Below are 26,936 nucleotides of genomic sequence, written 5' to 3' on the forward strand. Positions count from 1 at the left end.
AAACAGAGGCAAGTAATGAACAATGCAACTCCAGATGCTCTAAATACTTCCAAGAATCTACAAGGCAGAAGTCAGGATGATGAAATGTGCTTCAATTGTTTGGATGAGTCTAACAATACTCATAGCTCAACAGTGTCCAGAACAAAACAGCTGATTGGCTGACACTCCATCCCTATTTTAGATATTTATTCTGTGTACCGTGGCTGCACTGCACTTACTCACCTACGCTAATCCAGCTGTAAATCTACCACCAAGAACAAGGGCAGCGGAGATCAACAGCATCTGCAGAGTTCTTCCAAGACGTTTACCATCTTAACACGACCTGGCTATTTTATTAATTCAAATATCTAATCAGCCAATCACATGACAGCAACTCAATGCACAAAAGCATGCAGATATGGTCAAGTTGTTCAGACCAGAAAACATAATGGGGAAGACATGTGATCCAAGTGACTTTGACTGTGGAATGATTGTTGGTGCCAGATGGGATGAACTGAGTATCTTAGAAACTGCTTATTTCCTGGGATTTTCATGCACAGCAGTCTCAAGAGTTTACAGAGAATGCTGCAGAAACCCAAAAAAAGTGAGCTGCAGTTCTCTTAGCGAAGATGCCTTGCCAATGAGAAAGGTCAGAGGGGTGTGGCCAGACTGATTCAAGCTGACAAGGATGAGACAGTAACTCAAATAACCACACGTCCCAACAGTATTGTGCAGAAAAGCATCCCCGAGTACCTAATAAAGTGGCCACTGAGTGTACACTGCTAGTGCTTCAGTGTGTTTAAATACTGGAGCTCCACTACCCGTGGCATTGTCAGAGACCTTCACCAGAAACACTGCTGCAGTTCAAGCTGGTGATTCACCTGTACCTTCTTAAGGTCAACTGCAATTCAAAGCTGGCTATGTTAATGATGCTACAAACTACAAAAAATATGTTTTTAATTGCTTAATCAAAATTGCAAATCCAGAGAATAGTTCCAGACTAGCTGGCGCATTAATAAGAGTGATTAAAGGGCTACATTCCAACTACTAATTAGAAGCAAGCTCGGATTGGCTGGGAAATTAAAAGGCCAACATTCTAAAGCTCAGTCCTAGACTGGTTCTAACCCACTTTGTTTGAACGGTGGCAAAGAGATTGAGAAGCTCAAGTAGATAACAGATCTACTCCCAGGACCTGGGTTGGCAGCTTACATATTAAAATGTTATTTGAGGACATTTGGCTTGTCACCTAAAACACTCAAACTTCTATGGATGTACTGCGGCGAGCATCCTGACAAACTGCATCACTGTCTGGTGATGCTGCACAGGACCATAAGAAGCTTCAGAAAGTTGTAAAAACGAGTCAGTTCCATCACGGGTTCTAGCTTCCATAGTATCCAAGATATCTTCAAGGAATGGTGCCTCAGAAAGGTGGCATCCAAAGTTTAGGGCCCCCCATCACCTGGAACATACCCTCTTCTCCTTGTTACTGTCAGGAAGGAGGTACAAAGCCTAAGAGGCATTGATTGTGTGGATAGTCAAGAGACTTCTTCTCAGGGCTGAAATGGCTAGCACAAGACAGCACAGGTTTAAGGTGCTTGGAAGTATGTACAGAGGCGATTTCAGGGGTAAGTTGTTTTTTAAATGCATTGAGTGGTGAGTGCGTGGAATGGGGTGACAGTGGTGGAGGTGGATACGTTAGGGTCCTTTAAGAGACTCCTGGACAGGTACATGGAGCTCAGACAAATAGAGGGCTATGGGTAACCCTAGGTAATTCCTAAGGTAAGGACATGTTCAGTACAGCATTGTGGGCCAAAGGGCCTGTATCGTGCTGTAGGTTTTCTATGTTTCAACGATTCAGAAACAGCTTCTTCCCCTCTGCCATACAATTCCTAAATGGACACTGAACCCATGAACACTACCTCTCTTTCTTTTCTGTTTTTGCACTATTTTTAATTTAACTAATATATACACACACACACTTACTGTTAATGTATTGCATTGTACTGCTGTCACTAAGTTAACAAATTTCACAACCTACGTTGGTGATATTAAACCTGATTCTGATTTTGTGCATCTGATAATTAATCATCATGTCACTAACACAGCCACTCAAGTTTTCTGGGTATTGAAAAATCTAACTGCTAAAGAATAGAGAGCAGTGCTGGAATTATAAGTAAAGGATTTTCAAATGACCCGCTGAATTCTGCTTACCTGCTTCAACACCTCCACATACAGCCGAGACGACTTGACTGGTCTAACAATAAGCACAACTGCAATAGAGCTACTAGGACTTGATGTTTCAATCCCTATGGTAAGTCGGCACTCTCGATGTTGGCAGTGGGCTTGGAGTGGTGACAAGGAGGGAGGGTAGGTACGTCATCAGGGTCATCAGCTGGGCACCCTCCTTCTTTGACGGTTTGTTGATAAGCTCACGACGTCTCCAGAGGGCTCAACGGTGCTACCTGGCATCCCAGATACACCCCCCTCAGTTCCATACCCTCCATCTTGCAACCCAGTGGTTGTCTTTCCTTTTAATCCAAATCCAGTCACTGCTTTCTTCTGCTGCATTTGACAAGGCCTTGATTGTTTGTTGGAGGGAGTGACCCCTCACCTCCATCTTCTTCAATAGACTGGTCGTAGATGCAGCAACGAATCCCCTGCATCCCACTTCTACATGGGAAATCTTGGTCTTCCAGCCATTCTGGGCAGCTTCAGTTGCCAGTTCAGAGTACTTGGTCTTTTTCCTCTCATAGAAATCAGTTGTTCAACAGAAAGACCCACCATAACTTCCTTAAGGGCAACTGTGAAGGGGCATTGAATGCAGGCCTTTTTATTGAAAGCCATGTCCTGGGATTAATTATCTCACCAGGAGGGGAGTTCCAATTGTTTATACAGAAACTGATGTAACTCTTTACTGGCTCTCTGCTTTGAAATACAAAGCAAAAAAACTTGTTGGCATTAAAGTTCTGGGTCTAAAGTTGGCTTCAGGTGTGTCGCTGAGGAAAAATGACGCCCATTTCTTTTCTCAGCATGTCGGGCGTTAAAACTGCTTTTTAATTCAGACTTGTCTAATAGGCAACTGTTCCATCTGATATGGTACTGAGCCAAGCCAAGCAAAAAAAAACTCCAAGGTTTGACATTGCAATCTGATTTTAGTTAGCTGAACACAGGCAGGACATCAATGAAATTGCAACTGCTGGTGTCTGCGCCCTCAGGCTCGTAGGGGGATGGGAAAGAGCCGAAAGGTCAGGCAAGGCCTGCACATGTTCTGTATCCAGCAAATTCATCGGAAAAATGTAACTAAGCCCCAGAACACAGAAACGGGTTGGAATCCAAATTAGAAAAGGAACACGTTGCATTTTGTTCATATACATTTGTACTGAAGTGGGAATTTAATAATTGGTTTTCTTTTTTTGTTTCTACTTAGGGTGTGGATGCTTTTGATAGCTTTTAAATCACCATCCTCAATTTGCCCGAGAGGCAACAGTGAAGTCGCTTGTTAAACCGCGACAGTCACAGTGAAAGTGCTCCAACAATGATTTTGGGTTGGGACTTCAACAATTTTGACAATGAAGTAACAAAGATAATCTTGAAGCCAACATGGAGCACAGCTTGGAGGGAAACTTGCAGCTGCTGCTGATCTCGAATTGTTTACTGTCATTGCCAGACTTCAAGGATAAAGGAGAACAAGATAATTCTTACCCTGGATCCACTACAGCACAAAGAAAACATAATAAGATAGAGAGATACAAATATAAATACACAAGATAGCTTATAGGCTTAGACTGATTGTACGTACATAAAGTGGTGCTAGGCACAGGAGTGTCCGTACACAAGGTGATTTTGACAGGACATGATGAGTGGTGGTGTGGGGTGATCGTGGAGAGCTGGGTTAATTGGATGGAGGTGTTGGTCAGCCTCTTTGCTTGGGGAAACTAACTGTTTTAGAGTCTAGTGGTCCTGTTGTGGATCCTACGTAGCCTCCTTCCTGATGTGAGCGGGACAAACAATCCACAAACAGGGCGAGTGGGATCCTTCATGTTACTGGCCCTTTTCTGGCACCTTTCTACATAATGGCAGGTAGGCTGATGCTGGTGACATGTTGGGCAGTTTTGACTACCCGTTGTAGAGACTTGCAGTGCAGTTTTTGTACCATGCAGTGATACGGCAGGTTATGATACTCTCTGCTATGCATCTGTTGAAGGACACGAGTATAAATGCACATAGGCCTGCCCTCTTCAGCTTCCTCAGAAAGTACAGGCATTTGGTGAGCTTTCCTGATTGTGTAGGATGTGTTCTGGGGCCAGGAGAGATTGTGCAAGATGTGCACTCCTAGGAGTTTGGAAATGCTCGGAGTTTCCACTGCTGTGCCATTGATGTAAAGTGGGTTGTGAGTTGTCCTGAAATCGATAACCATCTTGTTTGTCTTGTTAACACTGAGGAAGGGGTTATTTGCCTGGCACCAGACCTCAAGTTCTTCCACCTCCTCTGTATCGGCCATCTCATTGTTATTGGTGACGAGCCCCATCACCGCCGTGTCATTGGCAAACTTAACGAAGTGATTACTCAAGTGTCTGGCCGTGCACTCGTGTGTGAGCAGAGTGTACAGCAATGGGCTCAGCACACATACCTGGGGAGACACGAACTGAGGACAGTGAGAAGGGAGGATCAGTTGTGCATCCCGAGTACCTGAGATCTGTTGGTTAGGAAGTCCAACCCCCAGTTGCACAGTGGAGTATTGAGACCGAGGAGTAAGAGTTTGATCACCAACATTTGTGGGACAACAGTGTTGAATGCCGAACTGAAATCCAGAAACAGCATTTTGACATCAGTGTCCTTGTTTTCTAGGTGTGTCAGAGTCAAGTGCACAACAGATATTATGGCATCTGTCATAGAGTGGTTCTGTTGGTAAGCATATTGGTGAGTGTCCAATGTGGCCGGAATGGAGTCTTTAATATGCACAAGGTACTTCATAATGATTGGTGTCATTGCCACCACACAGAGGTCGTTTAGCTCTGAGGAGGTTGAGTTCTTTGGTACCGGGATGACGGTTGCTGATGTGAAGCATGTGGGGACAGGAACCTGAATGAGGGAAGTGTTGAAGAAGATGTCTGTGAAGACATCAGTGGGCTGGTGTGCACAAACCCCGAGTACTCAGCATAGGGTGGGGTGTTGTCTGGCCCAGCTGCCTTACAGGGGTTGACTCTCTGCAGAGTCCTTCTAACATCTGCTACTGTTACAGAGAATGGCTACTCACCGGGGTGGGGAGAGTTGTGCTGCATGCCTTAAAGCATGCACAAAAGTTGTTAGAACATCAGGGAAGTAGGCATCACTAATACAGTTGACCATTTTTCCTTGCATAGTCAGTAATGCCCTTGATGCCTAGCCACATATGCTTTGGTTTGTTGGACAGGTGTTCCTGGCTGTTTTGTGTGCAGAGGTCTTTGCCATTTCTCCTGACTGCTCGAAGAACTCTTTGTCACCTTGTTGTCCAAAAGGTACAAAACTTCCTCAGATGCACTCTGGAAGAAGGTTGACTAGAAGGTCTTTTCTAGCAACTTCGACAGTCCACCCCACCCCAAGTGATGAGGAATGAGGCAAACCGGATGAATGACTGATTTTCATGGAGCAAAGTGACAAGAATTTAACAATCATATCATAAATCATACCAAGAATAAACTACAAAAGCCTCTCAAACCCCTCCATTCAATAAGATCATGACAAATTTGACTTTGCCCTCCACTTTCCTGCATGGTCCTCATAATTCTTCAATTCCCCATTTGCTCCAAATATCCATTCAGACATTTAATTAATTGAACTTAAATTCCCCAATTGCTATTCGAACTTATGCCCCGTATTATTAATCAGAATTTTGAAGATTAGTAATCTGCCCTTTTAACCAAAATACCACCATTCCTCCAGTAACGAGTGGCCTCTGATAGAGCATAAATTATTTGCAATTCAGCAGACAGCCGTCATCTTAAACACTCTTACCACCTCACACAGAGCTTATTTCACAGAACTAAAGAAACCAATTTCACAATGTTCCTTAATCCAGTTCATTGCACTTAAAATGTTTCTTTCTCCAGAGTTGCTCTGATTTAGGATTTTCACAATAATTGGTTTTATATAGACAAAATACCATAATCACCCAACACAACCTTAGGGCACCCATACAGTATCTGAATGTGTGGTTACTCCTGAGGAAAGGTAGCAACTGAATTGCACACAGTAAGATTCCACAACCTGACATAAATGGCTACCTAATCTATTCTACTAACGTTGATCTAATCTTAGGAAAGTAATTGCTACCTTTTATTGAACAGTCGCATGCAATCTTTTACATCATAGTTTTAATGCCTCTGCTGAAAAATTAACAACTCCAAAAGTGCTGCCTTCCTTCAACTTTGCACTGAACTGTCAGCCTAACCATGGCACTGAACCTCTAAAATAGGGACCGAACTCTCAGATTTAGCTATACACTGAGATCTCATAAGACCGAAAAGCAGAATTAGGCTATTCAGCCTATTGGCTCTGCTCTGCCATTTCATTATGGCTGATTTATTATCCATCTCAACCCCATTCTCCTGCCTTCTCCCCGTAACCTTTGACACCCTGACTAATCAAGAATTAGCTCTGCTTTAAATATATCCAATGACTTTGCCTCCACATCCGTCTGTGGCAATGAATTCCACACATTCAGTACCCTCTGGTTACAGAAATTCCTCTTCATCTGTTCTAAATGGACATTCCTCTATTCTGTGCCTTGGTCCTAGACTACCCCACTATCAGAAATATCTTCTCCACATCCACTCTGTCTAGGCCTTTCAATATTTAACTCCCCCCCCCCCCCCCCCCCCCCATTCTTGCAAACTCCAGCAAGTACAGGTCCACAGCCATCAAACGTTCCTCATACATTAATCCTTTCATTCTTGGAAAGATTCTCATGACATCCAATAGACCCTCTCCACCTTTTCTTAGTTTGGGCCCCTTATCTGCTCATAATATTCCAAATGCGGTCTGACCAATGTCTTATACAGCCTCAACATTTCATCCTTATTTTCATATTCTAGTCCTTGTGAAATGAATGCTAACATTGCATGATTCAACCTGCAACAGAAGTCATACTTTGATCTAGGTTTGCACATCAAAGAATTAGGCTGAGCTCTAGCTGGCTTCAATGATTAAATACTTGAGATGGGAGACTCCCATCTTTAATCATGATCAGGGGCCTCTGCTCTAGAGTCGGATGTAAGTGTTCAGTAAGAATTAGTACTGTACAAAGACTCCATGATACATGCTGTTGAATTGGCTGTTTGGACTCTACAAGAGGACTGCTACGACCTGGTATCAAGCAACTTTCATTTTATAATATGTTCATGACATCTGAAAGCAAGTTTCAGCCAAAGTAATTTTGAAGTTTGGACATTATAGTAAAGCAAAAAATGACAAGATAATTTATTTCTGTGGAACTGTTTGCAAAGCAGCTATTGGACAGGACACTAAGGGTAACTCCCTTGCTTCTTACATCCTACTGCTAGAGCAGGGGGGACCTTGGTTTAAAACCTAATTCCTGGCCACCACCTCCAACTGTCCACCACTCCTTCAGCACCACAGAACAGCAACAGATTTGGAGCAGGTCTTGAACTCATTGCTTAGTAACTCAGGTAACTTGTGCTCCTAGCAAAGCCACGTCTGATTATAAAAGTTAACTTAATTAATAATAGGTCCTGTAGAAGATCTGTGGGGTTAGGGACTTGGCATTGGTTTATTATTTGTACATAAAGCAAAATACCGTGAAAAGCTTTAGTGTGCCTTGCAGACAGATCATTACAGTGAGGTAGTGAAAAGCAAACGGTGCAGAATATAGTGTTGCAGTGCAGGTAGACAAATAAAGTCCAAGGCTCATGACGAGATCAAATGGGAGATCAATAATTCATCTTTATCATGAGGGTCCACTCAGTACTCTGATAAGAGTGTGATAGAAGCTACTCTCGAGTCTGGTCATTTGTGCTCTCAGAATTTTACATCTTCTGCCAGACAGAAGAGAGAATGACTGGGTGTGAGGGGTCACTGATTATGTTAGTGGCTTTTATAAGGCAGCAGGAAGTAGACAGAGTCAGTGGAGGTTGATTTGTGTAATGGACCAGGCTGCATTCATAACTCACAGCAAGTTCTTGTGGACTTGGGCAGAGCTGTTGTCATATTAAGGCTGTAATGCATCCAGACATGATGTTTTCTATGGTTCATCTATAAAATAAATGCATTGTAGTGTTGAGAATATTACACTCTTGCTCTGCAGAATTTAACAGTATCATCCAAAGAAGTCAAATTGGAATGATTATAACTTTATAAATAACCAGTGCAAAATGAATCGCAGATTTCAAACAAGCTCAAGCAAACCACAAAAGGAGTCATGACCTGAAGGACTTCTCAATATGCCTTCCTACCTCCCAACAACTGTTAAATTTGTCCACTGACACTGTTAACATTTGTTGAGTTACATTCCCACAAACTCTCCTTTTACCCTTCCTAAATGTGACCTGTCAATGCCACCCGAGACATTGTCACAGAACAGACTGACCCTGAACACAGACTTGCACACAGGGAATGAGTCGTGAGCAGAGAATAGCAACCAACGGTTCGAATGTACCCAAACTAAATGCAGTATTTAGACAAATATTCCAGTCACAGAACTCGGAGAATTCAAACTAGTTCCACATGAATGAGCTCAACTCATGATTCACCTCCAAAGTAACAGACCTAAAACTCAGCTGTATCTAAATGTCTTGAGAAGTGGATCAAAAAGTTCACTTTCTCAGGAGAACAAGTTATAGAGAGAATGAATTGAAAGCCATTATTGCTACCAACAAAACCAGGAAAATTTGGGATCTTGCTGGTAATTGGAACTCAAACTGAGTACCAGCATTCATTCAAATTTGTCCAATATGGTGGAGGGTATCTGGTGAAAGACCCCAGGAAGAGGACTCAGTTCTTTGTACTCTACAGCTCCGTGATCAGTTTTCTACAATTCACTCTCTGCAATGTGGCCCAGCGTCATTATTTTCATGCTTACAGTGGGATTTTGCTGGACAAGCAATTGTCTGCCAAACTGACCCCACAAAGACTATACTTCATTAACCCAAAGCAACTGCAACTCTGGAGTTGGTAAAAGACACCAAACATGTAGTTCTTTAAAAATTATTTTTGGACATACTGACTTTGAAATCTTATAAGAGATATTATAACAAGACAGGTGGCCTCTGCTGACCAGAGTGCTCCACTTACCAGGGAAAAAAGGGGTTGCATTCTGCCCCTGATCAGCCTCCAGCTCTGAATCAATTAAATTCATGTTCCGGTGCTCTGCGCAGATTGGTTCAGCTCAGTATGCAGGTTTGGTTAGCTGTGGCTTGGATTTCAGGTCTGGTTTAGTTTAGGGTGTCCTCCAGTTGTGGTTTGATTGAGGTCCTTTGTGGTACTGATGTCAGAGTTGTACTACTCTGAGGAGAGAGTCCAGGACATAACCCAAGTGTTGCAAAAGCAATGAAGAACTGGAAGGCAGAAGCAACAGGAAATCATGAAGAGTTTTATGAAGTTAGGTACCATGGTAATCTCTTTTTGTCCTGGTATCAGACGATTCTGCTCCTAGACCTGGAGCCAGTGTTAGCAGTATGGCAACTTCACAAGGTGGCAAATGAGGGTGCACACAATATATAAAGCAGGAACAAGCCCTTCCACGCACGATGTTTGTACCCACCCTGACGCCAATTTAAACTACACATATGCTTGTAATCTATATTCCTCAATTCTCTGCATGCTTATCTGCTGATTCAAATGCCTCTGCTTCCCACCTCCTCTCCTGGTAGTGGGTTCCAGTTACCTACCATTAACAGATAGACAAGAGAGAGCTATCTACCGAGCCCAAGAGAGACTAGAACTCACTCTTGAGACAGATAGAAGACACCACAAAGGAAACTCCAAACCTCGCACTGAACAGATCGTCAAACCGCCACCAGGCAAACCATAAATGCCAGCCAGGCGAACACCAAATCTCGCACAGGGAGACCATAAAGTCCACACCAGGGACAGATTAATCACGGTCCTAAATGCCAAACCAGACCAACAGAAATACCCGCGCCAGATAAACTCACCCCCTTGTCGGACAAACGTTATAGCTACAAGAAGGAAAAAAGAACCACCTCGCCCCACAGATATTATACCCCAGGTAAATTAACTCCGCACTGGAAAACATTATGCCGCTGACCAGGCAGACTGTCCCTACACTGAACAAACTCTACACTACACAGCAAACTAATGCACCCAAAACTAGACAAACATTCAATCTCACACAAGGGAAACATTACACGCGCACCGGATAAACTCTAAAAGCGCACAAGGAAAGATGAAACTGCACTGGAGAGTCAGAAACCTCCCCCAGCAGAAACCTCCAGTCTCACACTAGGCAAAAAAAAGTCTTCGGTCTCACAGTACATCAAGCGATCCTTCACTTCGCACAAGGCAAACCTTAATAACCCCTCCCCCCACTCCACACACAAGAGCAGACAGATCTTAAATCACAAACTGGACAAGTCCGAAACCTTAGAGTGAATAAACTTCTCTTACTCACGTGTGTACTGTTTCCCTCTGGTTTTCAGCCCCACTCTCTTATGATTCCCGTCTCTTTTTACCCCTCTCTCGTTCTCGTCTTTCAATGACTCAATCACTTCGTCACTTTTCAATATCTTCAACAAAAAAAAGGGAGGGAGTTAAACCTCCACCCCACGTGGTACTAATGTAGGGAGGGGAAAAGGTAGGGGGAACATACTTTCATGGTGATTGGCTGGGAGCTGCAGTATTATAACTCCCCGGGAGATAATAATCCCATTCCCGAGCGTGGTCTCTTAAAGCTGCACCACACACGCTTGCGATTTTAAGTTGTCTAACTATTAAACATCAAATTAAACTGATTTGTTGGATTGTTTTACTAAAGGAAAACCTCAAAGAGAATAAGAACTGATTTTTATAGAGAAACTCTCATAATTTGACAGCAAATTATTTTTATACTAACGTGGTAGTTACAATTATATAAAAGAAATCGATTTATGTTTGCCAATATCCCACACATATCGATGAAGATGAATGTTGTGTACTTGATATTGTTGAGAGAGGTGTAAATTCAGTTTGTCAGCAAACTATTGCAACATCTCAAGACTTAAACACAAAAGATTCTGCAGATGCTGGAAATCCGGAATAACGCACAAAATGCTGGAGGAAACAGTCAGCTGTTTATTTGCCTCCATAGACAGTACCTGAGCTGCTGAGTTCCTCCAGGATTGTGTATCTCAGTACAATGCTATGTGATCCTTTATACCCATTTACCAGTGCAGATGGAGTGCCAATGTAACATTTCATACATGACACAATCAGCCATGCAGCTCACACACAGTGAAGTTCTAAAGTGTTGCATTAGATGATGTGCTTATGACTGTGGAGTGAGGCTCAAGATTGCACCCTTTAACTCCATGACAAAGATTCTGACTGAGCTAAACACAATTTAACACAACAGAATACGCCCCCTTTCTCGTGAATAGAACAGTTTATACTTTTCCGATCTTATATTCATCTTACCAATTCTTTTCACTACTTCTGTCCAGAAATGTTACTTTCTGAAGGCAAAGTTCCACTGGTATTCAATTAGTTTCAAAGTGCCAGATATCGCAAGCAAGAATGGGATTTGGCAAGCATGCCATAGTTTCTGAAGGAGGAAGGAATTAAAGCAGAGGTTGATAGGTTCTTGATTAGTCAGGGTGTCAAAAGTAATGGGAGAAAGGCAGGAGAATGGCATTGAGAGAGATACTAAATCAGCTATGATGGAATGATGGAGCAGACTCGATGGGCTGAATAGCCTAATTCTGCTCCTAAATCTTATGGTATTATGATCTTCTTGAAACACGCAAGTCCCTGTAGCCATGGTGCTTACACAATAGTCTCAGGTGGGTTAGATACTCCTGTGTAAGATCAAGCATTTGGTTAGACTATACACAACAATCTTCTCCTCACTCAGTTTGGCCAAATGTTCCAAGTGGAGGTTGCAGAAAAGACAAAATCATCTCATTCAGGAACCAGCACAAGAGAGCATGTTCTTAAAATTAGCTCGATTATGAAGAATTAAGGTTAAAAAGCCACTTTCACACAAAAGGAACAGAAATCTTGAAATCCATCCTTCAAAAGGCTAAGTTCTTCAAGACTAGGGGAATGCCAGGCAATGGAACCAGGGTATCAGGAACAATGAGGCTTACATACAGCTGGAGTTCAGGTCAGCCCTGATGTGGTTGAATGGTGACACAGACAACAGGCTGAATTGCCTGCTAGTGCTCTATGACACAGGATAGCGATCAGAAGTGAGATCCTAGGTTAGCTAATTCACTCCTAACTCAGTCGTAAATTGTGCAGCACAAACACAAGACTGTCATTGTGCAGAATTTAATTTTATCAGTTAGTGTCCTCACTACTGTGTTAGGCAAAGGAAAGCTGATTATTACTTGGGTTGCCTAGAGCTATACATTCCCCAAATGTTAACCTGGCAGATTTGTTCAGTACTCTCAGTTTGAACTGTCAATCTTGTTTTTTTTCTATTGCTGTTTTTAGATTCAAACTATGACTTGGGTGAACTTAACTTAAAATAACACCAAACACATCACTTCCTTTGGAAATGTTTGAAGTCCAGAAGGCAAGGCAACAATTCAAAGCATGAGCTCTCCTCTCTTTTTAACCATACCCTCCCACACTTTCTCTAATTGTACTGTTACTCCTTCATTCATTTTGTTTATTGATTTATTTATTTGCTTAGCGATACTGCGCAGAGTAGACTCTTCTATTCCTTTGAGCCACTCTGCCCCAGCTACACCTGACAAACCTGATTAACCCTAACTTCATCGTGGGACAATTTACAATTACCAATTAACCTACCCGGTACATCTTTGGACTCTAGGAGAAAACTGGAGGGAGGATCTGGAGAAAATTCATGCATTCAACCAGAAGGATATACCGAGACTCCTTACAGAATGGTGCCAGAATTGAACTCCAGACTCCAGGACACCATGAGCCAGCAATAATAGTGTCGCACTAACCTCTTGCTGTACCTCACCGTACCTCACTCAAATCAAGAGTGGCTGCTTAGGGTCTGTACCTTGCTGGGGTAAAGACCCTAAGCAGCCACCCTTGATATGAGTGAGGTGAGACGGTGATTTACAGCAGATTATCTCGCCTGGATTTAGTTAGTAGCCCTGTGACTCAGAAGATGGTGAGCTCAAGTCCTACTCCAGAGCCTTCAGCACAAAAACCCTAGGCTGACACATCAATGCAGAGCCGAGGACAAGTCTCTGCTGTGGTGCTGTCATTCTTAATGGAGCCTGGTTAAGGAATGCCTTGATGTTAATTCTCTTGATTGCCTTGCCCCACACTATCTTTGTAATCTCCTTCTGGTCTTTATCCCTCCAAAATATCTACAGTCCTCGCCCCCCCCCAACCCCCACCCTGGCTCATCCCTGAATTTTATTACTCCAACACAGGCAGCTGTGCCTTCAGATCCTGAGGCATTAAACTCTGAAATTTCCCTAAAGCATTCCATTACCTCCCTTCCTCTTTTATGAGATCCCATAAAGACAAACTCCATAGAACTAACATTTGTCCATCTTTATTTATATATCCTTATGTGGCTAGGCTTTCAATGTTGCTTGATAATTTTAATGCATTTTAGGGTATTTTTGCAATACTGAAGAGGCTATATACATATGTAGTAAGTTGGTGTCATTTTGGGAGAGATGTCTGATTACATTCTTTAGTGAACTTACAAGGTCTCACAGCACTATTTTGGAAAAAAATAGGCAAACTATCTGCAGTGTTTTAGTTCATATTCATCCTTTAATCAAAACCATAAGTGAAAAGATTAGTGTTTGTGAGAACTTACCGTTCATGAATTAGCTGCCGCATTTCCAACAGAAAAGTACTTCCTTGCCTGCAAACTGCTTTAGGGTGAATCCGGAGTAAAAGAAGGCTATATAAACAGAAGCATTTATTTTTTCTTTGGCCACACCAGATACATCACAACATGCTCTTGCCTGCTATCATGTAGACAGACAGTCCAGTTAGGCTCGTTTGCCATCAGTCTGGAATGTGAATCTCTGATTTGCAAGGGATTCTGAGCTAAAGATAGAACCTATTTCTTTATCTATCATACTACCCAACTCAATAAAGACAATTAACTGAAAACCTCACCTACCTTGTCTCATATGACTTTGCTTTCTTAGCTTCAGTGAACTGCATGACTGGAAGTTCTCTACAACGATCAAGAATATTTCAGTGTTATTGAACTGAACTGAGGAGTGACCCAACTTGTAGCTTTTTGACTTTGGTCACACTTGACTCAGTTGATAATACATTAGTCTTCGGGCTAGAAATTCGAGGTTCCACCCAAGACAGTTGAGCAATGAATTAGTGTTAATAGTGTTGTACTTAGCCAAGACGGTACTACACTACTGAGTTTTGGTCGCCTTTAGTGGGTTACCTGATGATTATCATCTGCTGGTTGTGCATTTTGGCATATGCAAATTATTTCACTGGGTTGAATAGTGATGATGTTGTAGAAGATCTTTACTAGTGGTAAAGCTCTTTGGGGTGTCCTGATGTTGCAAAGGTATATAAATGGACATATCCTTTGTTTGACTTTTCAACACACATAGAATTTTGAAAGAGACATAACTTTTATAAGTAGAAACATCTCAGGCATGAATTCAAATGTGGATATCCTTAGTTTCTTGTGTTCTTGCATTATATTCAACATACTAGGCATCTGACACTGCAACATACACTGTATTTAATATGCGGGAATGCCAATCTAAATTATGTTGAAGAGACTTGACAGAAGACTACTCAATTTTCAAATGATTGAGCAATTTCATGCACTATGGGGAGGGGGGAAGGGGGGAATAGGTATTCTATGCCAGATTCTACCCTCTACTCCTATTCTAGTAGGGATTACATAGCGATAGGCAGCCCCTGTAACTTCTCCTCGTTGTAATTTTTTTACAGGTGCCGAAGACTTTTGGATCTTGGAATCATCCATCCAGATCTGCTCTTCTACATATCTGACTTTGGCATAAAATATAAATTCTCACCCAGCTATGAGACTACACTGAGAACAATGTGTTCATCTCCCAGCACAGCAATTTAAAAAATTGAGTTCAGTTAAAAAAATTGAAACTCAAAAGTTGGAATGATTTAAAAACAAAGGCTTTAACCACCTTGACTTCTAGTCCCACATGAACATGTTATCTGGGCTGTGAAGTGATCTGGTAAGGGGAGTGTACTCCCTCTCAGTGGTGGCCAAGAACTTGGCCATCAGGTGCAAAGTGCTCTCAGTGCTGCTGTTGATGATGCAGGTATGGCACATATCCTACACTCCTCCAGCATGACAGGCACCTGAGCTGCCATCTTCTCTTTCATTTGAGGATCCAATATGGAGCACGATGCACAAGTGTCCAGAGAAATGGGTGGGAGAGCACGCTCATCATTGCCCTTGCCCTGATGGGCACATTTGTGGGTGATTACTTCAAACTGTATGTTGAACTGAAGTACACTAGAACCAAGTGTCACTCTGAGCTGAGGTTCCACTGTCTCTGGTGTCGTGAAGGATGAGCCTGACCTTTCTGCCATGCCATGTTCTTTTGAGTTGAACATTGCTGCGCTGCCTGTCCTTTGTCGAAACGTTCTCTCGGGAAAAAACATTTTCATCCGCAAGTCCATCAGGCAGTGGTCAGCATGGGAGAAGAACATGATGGATCCTGTGGGATGGTTGCCTGAGAAGACTACCAGTACTATTTGGCGGAACACCTCATCAGCAGAATTTGCCATTGGGCAACGAAGACCTCACATGGCTGGCAGTGAAAATGACCCCTTCCCCTTCAGATCTCTCGTACACAGTTAACATCTCACCATAATAATGGTGCTTTTAAAATTGCTGTGATGAAGTTGAGATCACCCCTTTGGGACTGTGAATAATGCAAAGAAGGTCAATAAAAGGATGCAAGGGTGTTAGTCAAAGTTCATCCCAAACAACTGTGTTCCATTATGATATAAGGGCTGTTCCTAAGGACACATACTGAGACAAGCATCAAGTGTGCTGGAAAATCATCAACTCTGAAAAGTTCACTTTGGTCTGCATGAAATGGGTTGCGCTTCCAGTACAAGATGTCTATAGGGGATTGCTGGGGCTTGGCACTTTCCAGGTGCAGGAATACATATTAACGAACACACTGAAGCATAGTGCAGCCAACACAAAGGCTTTGTGGGGAAAGACTGCAGGCTAAGGTTCTGTCACCACTGAATGGAGTGATTGGCTGGCTTCTGTGGAAAAGCTTCTCAATCTACCAATGTGTGTATTCTTCAAAATGCCTCATGGAGTGTAATGCAGCGTGGACATAGAATATACCAGTGCTATAAATGTATGACATAGCATTATGTGAGTATATAAACTATACAATGCTATGAAAGTAAAGAAATCCATACAACACATACAAATTGCTCCATGAACTCAGCAGGCCAGGCAGTTTCTATGGAAAACTGTGAACAGTCGACGTTTCAGGCTGAAACCCTTCCACAGGACTGGTCCCGAAATGTCGACTATACTTTTTTCTATAGACGCTGCCTGGCCTGCTGAGTTCCTCCAGCACTTTGTGTGTGTTCCTCAGATTTCCAGCATCTGCAGATATTCTCTTGTTTGTGAAAGAAATCCATGCACTGCTTTTTGTACTTCTTGTTCATGTATTTCATGAAAGAAGTCTATTTTGGAAACTTTATAAGTCCCTCAGTTGTATCAAATTTGGGTAACTAGAAATAGCCAGTAAGAGCAGCTGTGTATTAATGCTTACAGCTATACCTCAAGAATAATTATAACATAAAAGACTCCAGTTTTATATTATATTATTCAATAAATCAAATCTACTCTAATATTTTACATAAAAATGATCAAATGTATGAGGAGTACATTTTTTTAAAGTCTCTCACATGATTTGTTTTACTAGAGCTGCTTCATATTAAATTTATGGAGAGAAGTGTTGCTTTAAAGGGGTGGGTTTTGTTTAGAGGCCTGGAGGCTAGGTTTCCTGTACTTAAGCCTGGTTTGGTTTTCGGTGCCTTTGAAGCATTCTGAGTTCCAGCACAGGAAATACAGAGTAAGCTTTATAAAAACATGCTGGATGGAAAAGGGTAGACTATACAACTCGTCTATCAAACCCAGCGTTGGCCCTGCCCCTCGCCAACCCTCTTTACATATTCACACGTGAACCTTCTCCTTGTCTGCTCCAGCCATATAAACTGTGGCCAATTAAGAGGTAATTTTACAGCACTGCAATGCAAGCAGGGGAAGGGACTAACACAACATTAACAACTTGTGTTTATATAGCGTTTCTAGTGCAGCAAAACATTCGGAGAGACTTCATCAGAGCATTGTCAAACTAAGAGAGACCCAGAAGAGTGTAAGAGGGAGATTCCAGCCGTTCGAGCCTAGGCAGCTGACAGCTCAGTGGCTAATGACAACGATTAAATCTAGTTATGAACAAGGGAGGACTGGAAGGATGCTGAGATAACCAAGGGTGTAAAACTGAAGGAGATTACTTAAACGTGAAAAAAGTTTCCATTTAGTTTCAGATAGTTGCTGGGGGGGGGGGGGGGGGGAGGAAACAGTAACCAGGTAACAATACAGTGGGAACTGAAAACCATAGCTACATTCTTCCAAGTACTCTGTACTTCATTAAAATAAACTAGTGCACATCAAGGACTTAATGGCAATTTAGAGGGGTAGATCATAGGAGTGCTGATGAGGTAGAACTGGTTCCTCAGATTAAATGTGGAAAATACTGTATCTTTGTTATCCGCAGGCCACAGGCCTGTCCACCTCGATCAAAATCACACAAAAATAGCAACAACAAAAAAGTTCAGTTATTATCCTATTGTTGTATCATAATAATCATACATTCATCCCACTTTATGTTCTCTCTACGTTCTCAACACATCCCCCAGACTCCATCACTCATCTACACACCCAACCAACGTGGTGCTGGGAAGTTCTCACAGTCATATCGGAGCTCATTTGTGTCTTTAATGAGGGTCATTTTGCTACTATGGTACAGCAAAAATTCTGATTGGAGGCACTCGAACAAGAAGTCCTTGGAAAGATGGGCATGAATGTGATGACTACAACATTGTACAAAAGCAAAACTTCCGCAGGAACTCAGCAGACCAAACAGCATCTGTGGAGGAAGGGGGGAGAAATGTAAATGTCAACAGCAATTTCCCATGTTCCCCCCCCCGCCCCCATAGAGACTGCTCATTCCTCCAGAAGTCTGTTCTTGGCTCCAGATTCCAGCATATGTTTGTGCAAACATGTACAGGTTTTGGAGTGGAAGCAATGGTTGGATGTTGGATTTGTTTCTGAGGACTGAGGTAAAAACAGCAGAAAAGATAGGAAAGAAGATAAATATGTTAATTCATGCAATCTCCATGCATGACTGACCTGGAATTACCTGTGATGAATCATGATACTGTTAAAGAAACACAAAACAGATTCATTTGAAGCCTCAAGCCATCTCAAAGTATCTTACTGCCAATTTTGAAGTCCTGATGAAGGGCCTCGGACTGTTTACTTCCCTTCCATAGACACTGCCTAACCTGTTGAGTTCCTCCAGCATCTTGTGTGTGTTGCTAAGAAACCTCATGGAAAGAGTTCGAATAGCCATTACCTCTTTTTCCTTTGTGGGATCCTACCATTTGCAAGTTGTCTGCTACATCTTTACATTATGAAGTATAAAGTATAAAAGATCATTTCTAATTCCTCCATGTTGTGTGTACGTATGTTATCTTGTCATGATCTCTTGGATGAATAATCTAGAACAATACCTTTCCTCATTTACTGTTTGGCTCATTCCTGTTGATCAACTGAATGTCAACTCAGACAAGGAGGCGGCCTGGGATCTTGCTGATCTATGCATCTGCACACCAGGTCTGGTGGTTCATTAACTAACTGAACCGTCAGAGTTGTCGAAGTAAATTTATTATCAAAGTACATCTATGTCACTGTATACTATCTTGGGATTCATTTTCTTGCAGGGGTTTACAGGAAGATAAAGAAATAGAATAGAATTTATGAAAACTATACATAAGCAAAGACTGACAAGCAACCAATGTGCAAAAGAGGACAAATTATGCAAATTAACAAATGAATAATACTGAGAACATGAGATGTACAGTCGTTGAAAGCTGATGTGTAGATTAAGGAATTGAGTTGAGTTGGGTGAAGTTATCCATGCTGGTTCAGGAGCCTGATGAATCTAAATGAAGAAGGTTCCAATCTGTAAATGAGTTGGTTCTGGATCTTCTTATCATTCGTCTATACTCTTTTTTAAACTCCAAATGATCATGTACTAGTCTTAAAATCTGCTTTTCCTTCCGTGCCCATCCCCTAACACTTTCCTCTCCTGGTCATTCAACAAACAGTGGTTTACTGCAGCTGCTTGTAATCTATTGAAGTTCCCCTCACCCCCTGGAGGGAGCTCTTGTCTGAAGTGACAGATGGAAGCTTCCTGCCCCAACATCAAAGCAGTGTACTGATGTCCGGAGGTGTATGTGTGCACTACAGGACTAGACCCTCCTCCTGGGGCGGAGTGGGAAGATTTACAGCAGTAGAGAAACCAAAACTGGACAGTGATAAAAACATCTTGCTCAAAAGTTTTCCTGCCTCAGTTTAGCCTAAGTAATTGCTTTGTAATACAGTTTTTATTTTAGTCAGAATTCAGTGAGTAACACGTAAGGTAAAGCAATGTATAAAACCTAAAGCCATTTTGTTTAAAAATTCTGTTGATTGTCAAGATTAGGGGCTGACAGGGATGTGGGAGGGGGACATGACTGTTGTTATAGAGGCATTGGTAAGGCGAATTCAGGGAGGATTTTGCAAGGTAGGCAATGGGAATTAATATTTTGCAGTACGCGTATGTATAAACTGTTGAGAAAAAGGCACCAAGAAGTATTTCCACTTATAAGCTTATTTCAAGGTTTAAAGATATCGTATAGTATATACATTCAATGAGAAGCTTTGAAGTCTAGTTGTTGTGGTAATCTTCTTAACCAGTTCAGAGAAAGTTACCAGAAACAATACAATAATGAGAAGATTAATTTCAGTAATGTTGGTTGCAGCATAATAATAGGATCATGAGTACCAGCCAGTGCCCACTAACCTTCCACTCCTCACCATGGGATCTTTTACAGGCACGTGAGAAGGAAAACTATACCTCAGTTTAACATCTTGTCCAAATGAGCACACATTTGAAAGTGCAGCAGTACTACACTGGATCAGTGTACCCACGTCTCTGGAATGGTGCTTAAATCCACAATTTTCTTTTATAGAGGCCGAAGTGCTACTACTGAGGTATGGCCAATATTCAAAATGAATGGAGTGGAAATCTACAGAGAGACTTAGACAGATTAGGAGAATGGGCAAAGAAGTGGCAGATGGAATATAGCATAGGGAAGGGTACGATCATGCACTTTGGTAGAAGGAATAAAGGCATAGACAATTTTCTAAATAGGGAGAAAATTCAGTAATTAGAAAAGCAAAGGGACTTGGGAGTCCTCGTGCAGGATTCCCTAAAAGTTAACTTGCAGGTTGAGTCAGTGGCAAGGAAGGCAAATCCAATGTTTGCATTCATTTTTAGAGGACTAGAGTATTAAAGCAAATATGTAATGCTGAGTCTTTATAAGACTTTGGTCAGACCACACTTGGAGTATTATGAGCAGTTTTGGGCCCCTTCTCTAAGAAAAGTTGTGCTGGCACTGGAGAGGGTCCAGAGGGGGTTCAGGAGAATGATCCTGGGAATGAAAAGTTTAACGTATGAGGAAGGTTTGATGGCTCTGGATCTGTACTCGCTGGAGTTTAGAAGAATGGAGGGGGGAATGTTCTCATTGAACCCATCAAATAGTGAAATGCCTAGAAAGAGTCAGGTTCATTAAGGTTGTCAGAGCTGAGGGGTGGGCTGGTGGGGATAAGCTCCTACTAATGCTCCCAATGTGGCCAAGTGGTTAAGGCGTTCGTATAGTGATTTGAAGGTCGCTAGTTCGAGCCTTGGCTGAGGCAGCGTGTTGTGTCCTTGAGTAAGGCACTTAACCACACATTGCTCTGTGATGACACTGGTGTGAAGCTGTATGGGTCCTAATGCCCTTCCCTTGGACAACATCAGTGGTGTGGAGAGGGGAGACTTGCAGCATGGGCAACTGCTGGTCTTCCATACAACCTTGCCCAGACCTGCACCCCGGAAACCTTCCAAGGCACAAATCCATGGTCTCATGAGACTAACGGATGCCTATATAAAAAATGCTCCCAATGGCATGCGTCTCAAATAGTCTCTTACAACGATGTCTAGCTACCGACCTTCATATGTAGATTAGCTACTAAGCCCAGCAGAACTGTTTTCACTGACAGGAGAAGGGGCAAAGGCAGATTACTGGCACCTTAAAACCAGCCGCTTCAGGCAGATGGGCCTCGTTAGCTGTAGTTGGCAGCTCATCCAAGAGAAGGAAAACTCTGATTTCTAACCTCCGCTGCCTTGCAGCTATACCCACTCATAGGGAAGGCTTTGGGAGTAAACCCAGAGGGGAAAATCCGAAGCTGGAGTCACAAAGGCTGTCCTACATTGAGGTCAACGCTGGCTGGCAACTCCTGCAATGCTGCTGGTGCCAAATAGTAGTGGTCTCTGTTGTATGGGCAACAGCATGCTCCCCATACTGTACAGCCCTGGCTTGCGTACCAACAGCTATGATAGAACATCCACGGTTGACCTTGACCAATGGAGGGCCTTAGAAAGAGTGCACATGGTTTCTATAGTGGGGGAGTCTAGAACCAGAGGGCACAGCCTCAGAAGAGAAGAATGGCCCTTTAGAACAGAGATGAGGAGGAATTTCTTCAGCCAGTGCATAGTGAATCAGTGGAATTCATTGCCATAAGCAGCTGTGAAGGCCAAGTCACTGGGTATATTTAAAGCAGAGGCTGATATTTCTTGATTAGACAGGATGGCAAAAATTAAGGGGAGAAGGCAGGTGAATGGGATTGAGAGGGATAATAAATTAGCCATGATGGAATTGGGGAGTAGACACTGGGCCAAATAGCCTAATTCTGCTCCTATATCATATGGGCTTATGGGCTTATGGAATAACATCAAGGTGAGCAGGAGGATGAGAATTGTAAATTTTGCAGTCAGAATAAAAAATCAGAGTATCAATCATCACAGGACCAACACATAAAACTAAAACTCTGTGAGGGGTATACCAGAAAAAGATGGCAAGTTTCCTTGTGTGCCATTCAGAGTCTGAGAGGCAGAAAATATATACCCAGCTATGGAAATATAAAGTGCCTATAAAAAGTATTCACCCCGTATGGAAGTTATCATGATTTATTGTTTTACAACATTGAATCACAGTGGATTTAATTCGGCTTTTTTGACACTGATCGTGTCAAAAGACTGTTTTGTGTCAAAGTGAACAGTCCTTTTCAAGTTCAGCCACAAATTCTCAATTGGATTGAGGTCTGTACTCTAACTTGGCCAATCCAGGACATTAAATTTGTTGTTTTTAAACCATTCCTATGTAGCTTTGGCTTTATGCTTGGGGTCATTGCCTTGCTGGAAAACAACTCTTCTCCCAAGCCACAGTTCTCTTGCAGACTGCATCAAGTTTTCCTCCAGGATTTCCCTGAACTTTGCTACATTCATTTTACCCTCTACCTTCACAAGCCTTCCAGGGCCTGCTGCAGTGAAGCATCCCCACAGCATGATGCAGCCACCACCATGCTTCACGGCGCGTGTTTTTGATGATGGGCTTGCACTAAATATAGTGTTTTGTCTGATGGCCAAAGAGCTCAATTTTGGTTTCATCAGACCTTATAACCTTCTTCCAGCTGACTTCAGAGTCTCCCACATGCTTTTGGCAAACTCTAGCTGAGATTTCATGTGAGTTTTTTTCAACAGTGGCTTTTTCTTTTTAACTCTCCCACAAAACTGCGACCAGTAAAGTACCTGGACAACAGTTGTTGTATGCACAGTCTCTCCCAGCTCAGCCACTGAAGCTTGTAACTCCTCCACAGTTGTCATAGGTCTCTTGGTGGCCTCCCTCAGTAGTCCCCTTCTTGTGCAGTTTCTGAGGATCGCTCGCTCTAGGCAGATTTCCAACTGTGCTATATTCTTTCCATTTCTTGATGATTGACTTAACTGTACTCCAAGGGATAGTCAGCGACTTGGAAATTTTCTTGTATCCATCTCCTGACTTGTGCTTTTCAATAACCTTTTTCTGGAGTTGCTTAGTGTTCTTTCATCTTCATGCTGTAGTCTTTGCCAAGATAGTGACACACCAGAAGTTGGATACAAGTATATTTTTACTACAATTGAAACACCTTGACTCTGCACAGGTGTGCAAAAAACAGATCTCCATTTAAACTAATTATGTGTCTTTTAAAACCCACTGGCTGCATTAGTGATGATTTGGTGTGTGATACTAAAGGGGGGGGGGGTGAATATTTATGCAATCAATTGTTTTGTGTTTTATATTTGTAATTAATTTAGATCACTTTGTAGAGATCTGTTTTCACTTTGACATGGAAGAATCTTTTTCTGCTGATCAGTGTGAAAAAAAGCCAAATTAAATCCACTGTGATTCAATGTTGTAAAACAATAAAACATGAACTTCTGGGGGGGGGGCAAGTGAATACTTTTTATAGGGACTGTAATTTGTCTTGAAAAGGTTTGAACTGACTGGCTGAGGAAAAAGGAAGATTTTGAGAAAGAAATCTCAACATTTGACTTAAATCGTTATTTTAATTCATTCTCAGGAGGTCACTGGCACGACTGTCATTTATCATTCTGAGAAGATAGTGATACAACTGAGTGCATCACAGTGCAATTTAATGAATAGTTAGAATCAACCATGTGTTTGTAAAACTGGCATTGAAAATGATCCAAACTGGTTCAGGGCATTTATGTTTCCTTTTCTAAAGAACTTAAGGGAACCTGTAAGGGTATTAAAGAAAATCTAACAGCTAGCATCACTTATGCAGATTATTACTGTTACATAGAGATCATGAATTAATATCTTCTACATCAGTGGTTCTCAACCTTTTCCTGCTTGTGGCCCACATGACTTTCATTTACCTCAGTGGCCCTCATCTTCTATAGTATCCATTAGTTGCTATATTTTTTTTGGTCAACTGTACTAATTATTCTAATATACAGTCAATAGTTATGCTTTCACAGGTTTAGATATTATATGTTAATAGAATGTTTTATATATGGGTGTAGATGAAAAATAAAACTATTTCAAAGCTCTGAATAGGATACTTTATTGAGCCTACCCATTCATGTTTGATTTATTATTCCTCTCAACCCCATTCCCCTGCCTTTTCCCCAAAACCTTTGACAACATGTCTAATCAAGACCCTATCAACCTCCACTTTAAATATACACAATGAGGTGACCTCTACAGCCATTTGTGGCAATGAATTCCACAGATTCACTACCCTCTGGGTAAGTAAATTCCTTGTCACCTCTGTTCTAAAGGGAGGCCCTTCTATTCTGAGGCTGGTTCTAGACGCACCCACTGTACGAAACATCCTCTCCACATCTACTCTATCTAGGTCTTTCAATATTCGATAGGTTTCAACGAGATCCCACCTCATTCTTCTGAACTCCAACGAGAACAGGCCCAAAGCCGTCAAACAGTTCTCATATGTTAACCCTTTCATTCCCAGAAATCATTCTCATCAACCTCTTCTGGGCGCTCTCCAATGTCAGCACATCTTTCCCTAGATAAGAGTCTCAAAACTGCTCACAGTACTCTAAGTGCCTCATACTTCGTATTTAAGCTTGCCAATGACACCACAGCCATTGGCCAAATCAAGAGTGGTGACGAATCAGCATATAGGAGGAAGATTGAAAACTCTAGCTGACTGGTGTCACTCATTGCAGCAAGACAAGGAGATGATTATTGGCTTCAGGAGGAGGATATCAGAGGTATATAAGTTAGTCCTCATTGGGGGATTGGAGGTGGAGAGTGTCAACAAATTTAAATTCCTTGGTGTTATCAATTCAGAGGATCTGTCCTGGGTGCAGCACATAAGTGCCTCTATTTTTCTTAGAAGTTTGCAAAGAGTCAGCATGTCATCTAAAACTATGACAAACTTCTATGGATGTGTGGTGGAGAGTATATTGACTGGTTGCATCATGGCCAGGTATGGAAATATCAATGGTATGGAAAAGCCAATAAAAAGTAGTGGATATAGCCCAGCCTATATGCTTATAGTCATAGTCATACTTTATTGATCCCGGGGGAAATTGGTTTTCATTGCAGTTGCACCATAAATAGTTAAATAGTAATATGTAAATTATGCCAGGAACTAAGTCCAGGACCAGCCTATTGGCTCAGGGTGTCTGACCCTCCAAGGGAGGAGTTGTAAAGTTTGATGGCCACAGGCAGGAATGACTTCCTATGATGCTCTGTGTTGCATCTCATTGGAATGAGTCTCTGGCTGAATGTACTCCTGTGCCCAACCAGTACATTATGTAGTGGATGGGAGACATTGTCCAAGATGGCATGCAACTTGGACAGCAACCTCTTTTCAGACACCACCATCAGAGAGTCCAGTTCCATCCCCACAACATCACTGGCCTTACGAATGAGTTTGTTGATTCTGTTGATATCTGCTACCCTCAGCCTGCTGCCCCAGCACACAACAGCAAACATGATCGCACTGGCCACCACAGACTCGTAGAACATCCTCAGCATCGTCCGGCAGATGTTAAAGGACCTCAGTCTCCTCAGGAAATAGAGACGGCTCTGACCCTTCTTGTAGACAGCCTCAGTGTTCTTTGACCAGTCCAGTTTATTGTCAACTCGTATCCCCAGGTATTTATAATCCTCCACCATGTCCACACTGACCCCCTGGATGGAAACAGGGGTCACCAGTACCTTAGCTCTCCTCAGGTCTACCACCAGCTCCTTAGTCTTTTTCACATTAAGTTGCAGATAATTCTGTTCACACCATGTGACAAAGTTTCCTACCGTAGCTCTGTACTCAGCCTCATCTCCCTTGCTGATGCATCCAACTATGGCAGAGTCATCAGAAAACTTCTGAAGATGACAAGACTGTGCTGTAGTTGAAGTCTGAGGTGTAAATGGTGAAGAGAAAGGGAGACAAGACAGTCCCCTGTGGCGCCTCAGTGCTGCTGATCACTCTGTTGGACACACAGTGTTGCAAGCACATGTACTGTGGTCTGCCAGTCAGGGAATAAAGAATCCATGACACCAGGGAAGCATCCACCTGCATCGCTGTCAGCTTCTCCCCCAGCAGAGCAGGGCGGATGGTGTTGAACGCACTGGAGAAGTCAAAAAACATGACCCTCACAGTGCTCACTGGCTTGTCCAGGTGGGCATAGACACGGTTCAGCAGGTAGACGATGGCATTCTCAACTCCTAGTCGGGGCTGGTAGACGAACTGGAGGGGATCTAAGTGTGGCCTGACCATAGGCCAGAGCAGCCCCAGAACAAGTCTCTCCAGGGTCTTCATGATGTGGGAGGTCAATGCCACCAGTCTGTAGTCATTGAGGCCGCTGGGGCGCGGCGTCTTCGGCACAGGGATGAGGCAGGACGTCTTCCATGGTACAGGAACCCTCCAGAGCCTCAGGCTCAGGTTGAATACATGGCGAAGTACTCCACATAGCTGAGGGGCACAGGCTTTGAGCACCCTGGTACTGACATCATCATTTGTCACCACCCTTGATTTGCCTCTCCACACCATCAGGCACATCTACACAGAGCACTGTCGCAGGAAAGCAGTATCCATCATCAAAGACCCGCACCATCCAGGT

General features: G+C 42.5%; 1 protein-coding gene across 4 annotated transcripts in view; it reads right to left on the reverse strand.

Annotated features, from left to right (window-relative positions):
* LOC140203427 (tumor necrosis factor receptor superfamily member 16-like) overlaps nt 1–10,749 on the reverse strand; it is a 29,483-nt gene extending 18,734 nt beyond the window's left edge. For 2 of the 4 annotated variants that reach the window (XM_072269699.1, XM_072269519.1), the window contains exons 1-3: nt 10,607–10,749; nt 9,268–9,530; nt 8,148–8,229 (exon numbers count right to left, since the gene is read on the reverse strand). In XM_072269699.1, coding sequence (XP_072125800.1) covers nt 8,148–8,229; nt 9,268–9,288 — 103 coding nt within the window. In that variant the 5' untranslated portion in view covers nt 9,289–9,530; nt 10,607–10,749. Of the gene's footprint in view, nt 1–8,147; nt 8,230–9,267; nt 9,531–10,602 lie in introns of all 4 variants that reach the window. The other 2 variants (XM_072269593.1, XM_072269627.1) reach the window with 2 other exon arrangements.
* Between the last annotated feature and the right edge of the window lie 16,187 nt (nt 10,750–26,936).

Source organism: Mobula birostris, chromosome 1, assembly GCF_030028105.1.
Source record: "Mobula birostris isolate sMobBir1 chromosome 1, sMobBir1.hap1, whole genome shotgun sequence".
Lineage (NCBI taxonomy): Eukaryota > Metazoa > Chordata > Chondrichthyes > Myliobatiformes > Myliobatidae > Mobula > Mobula birostris.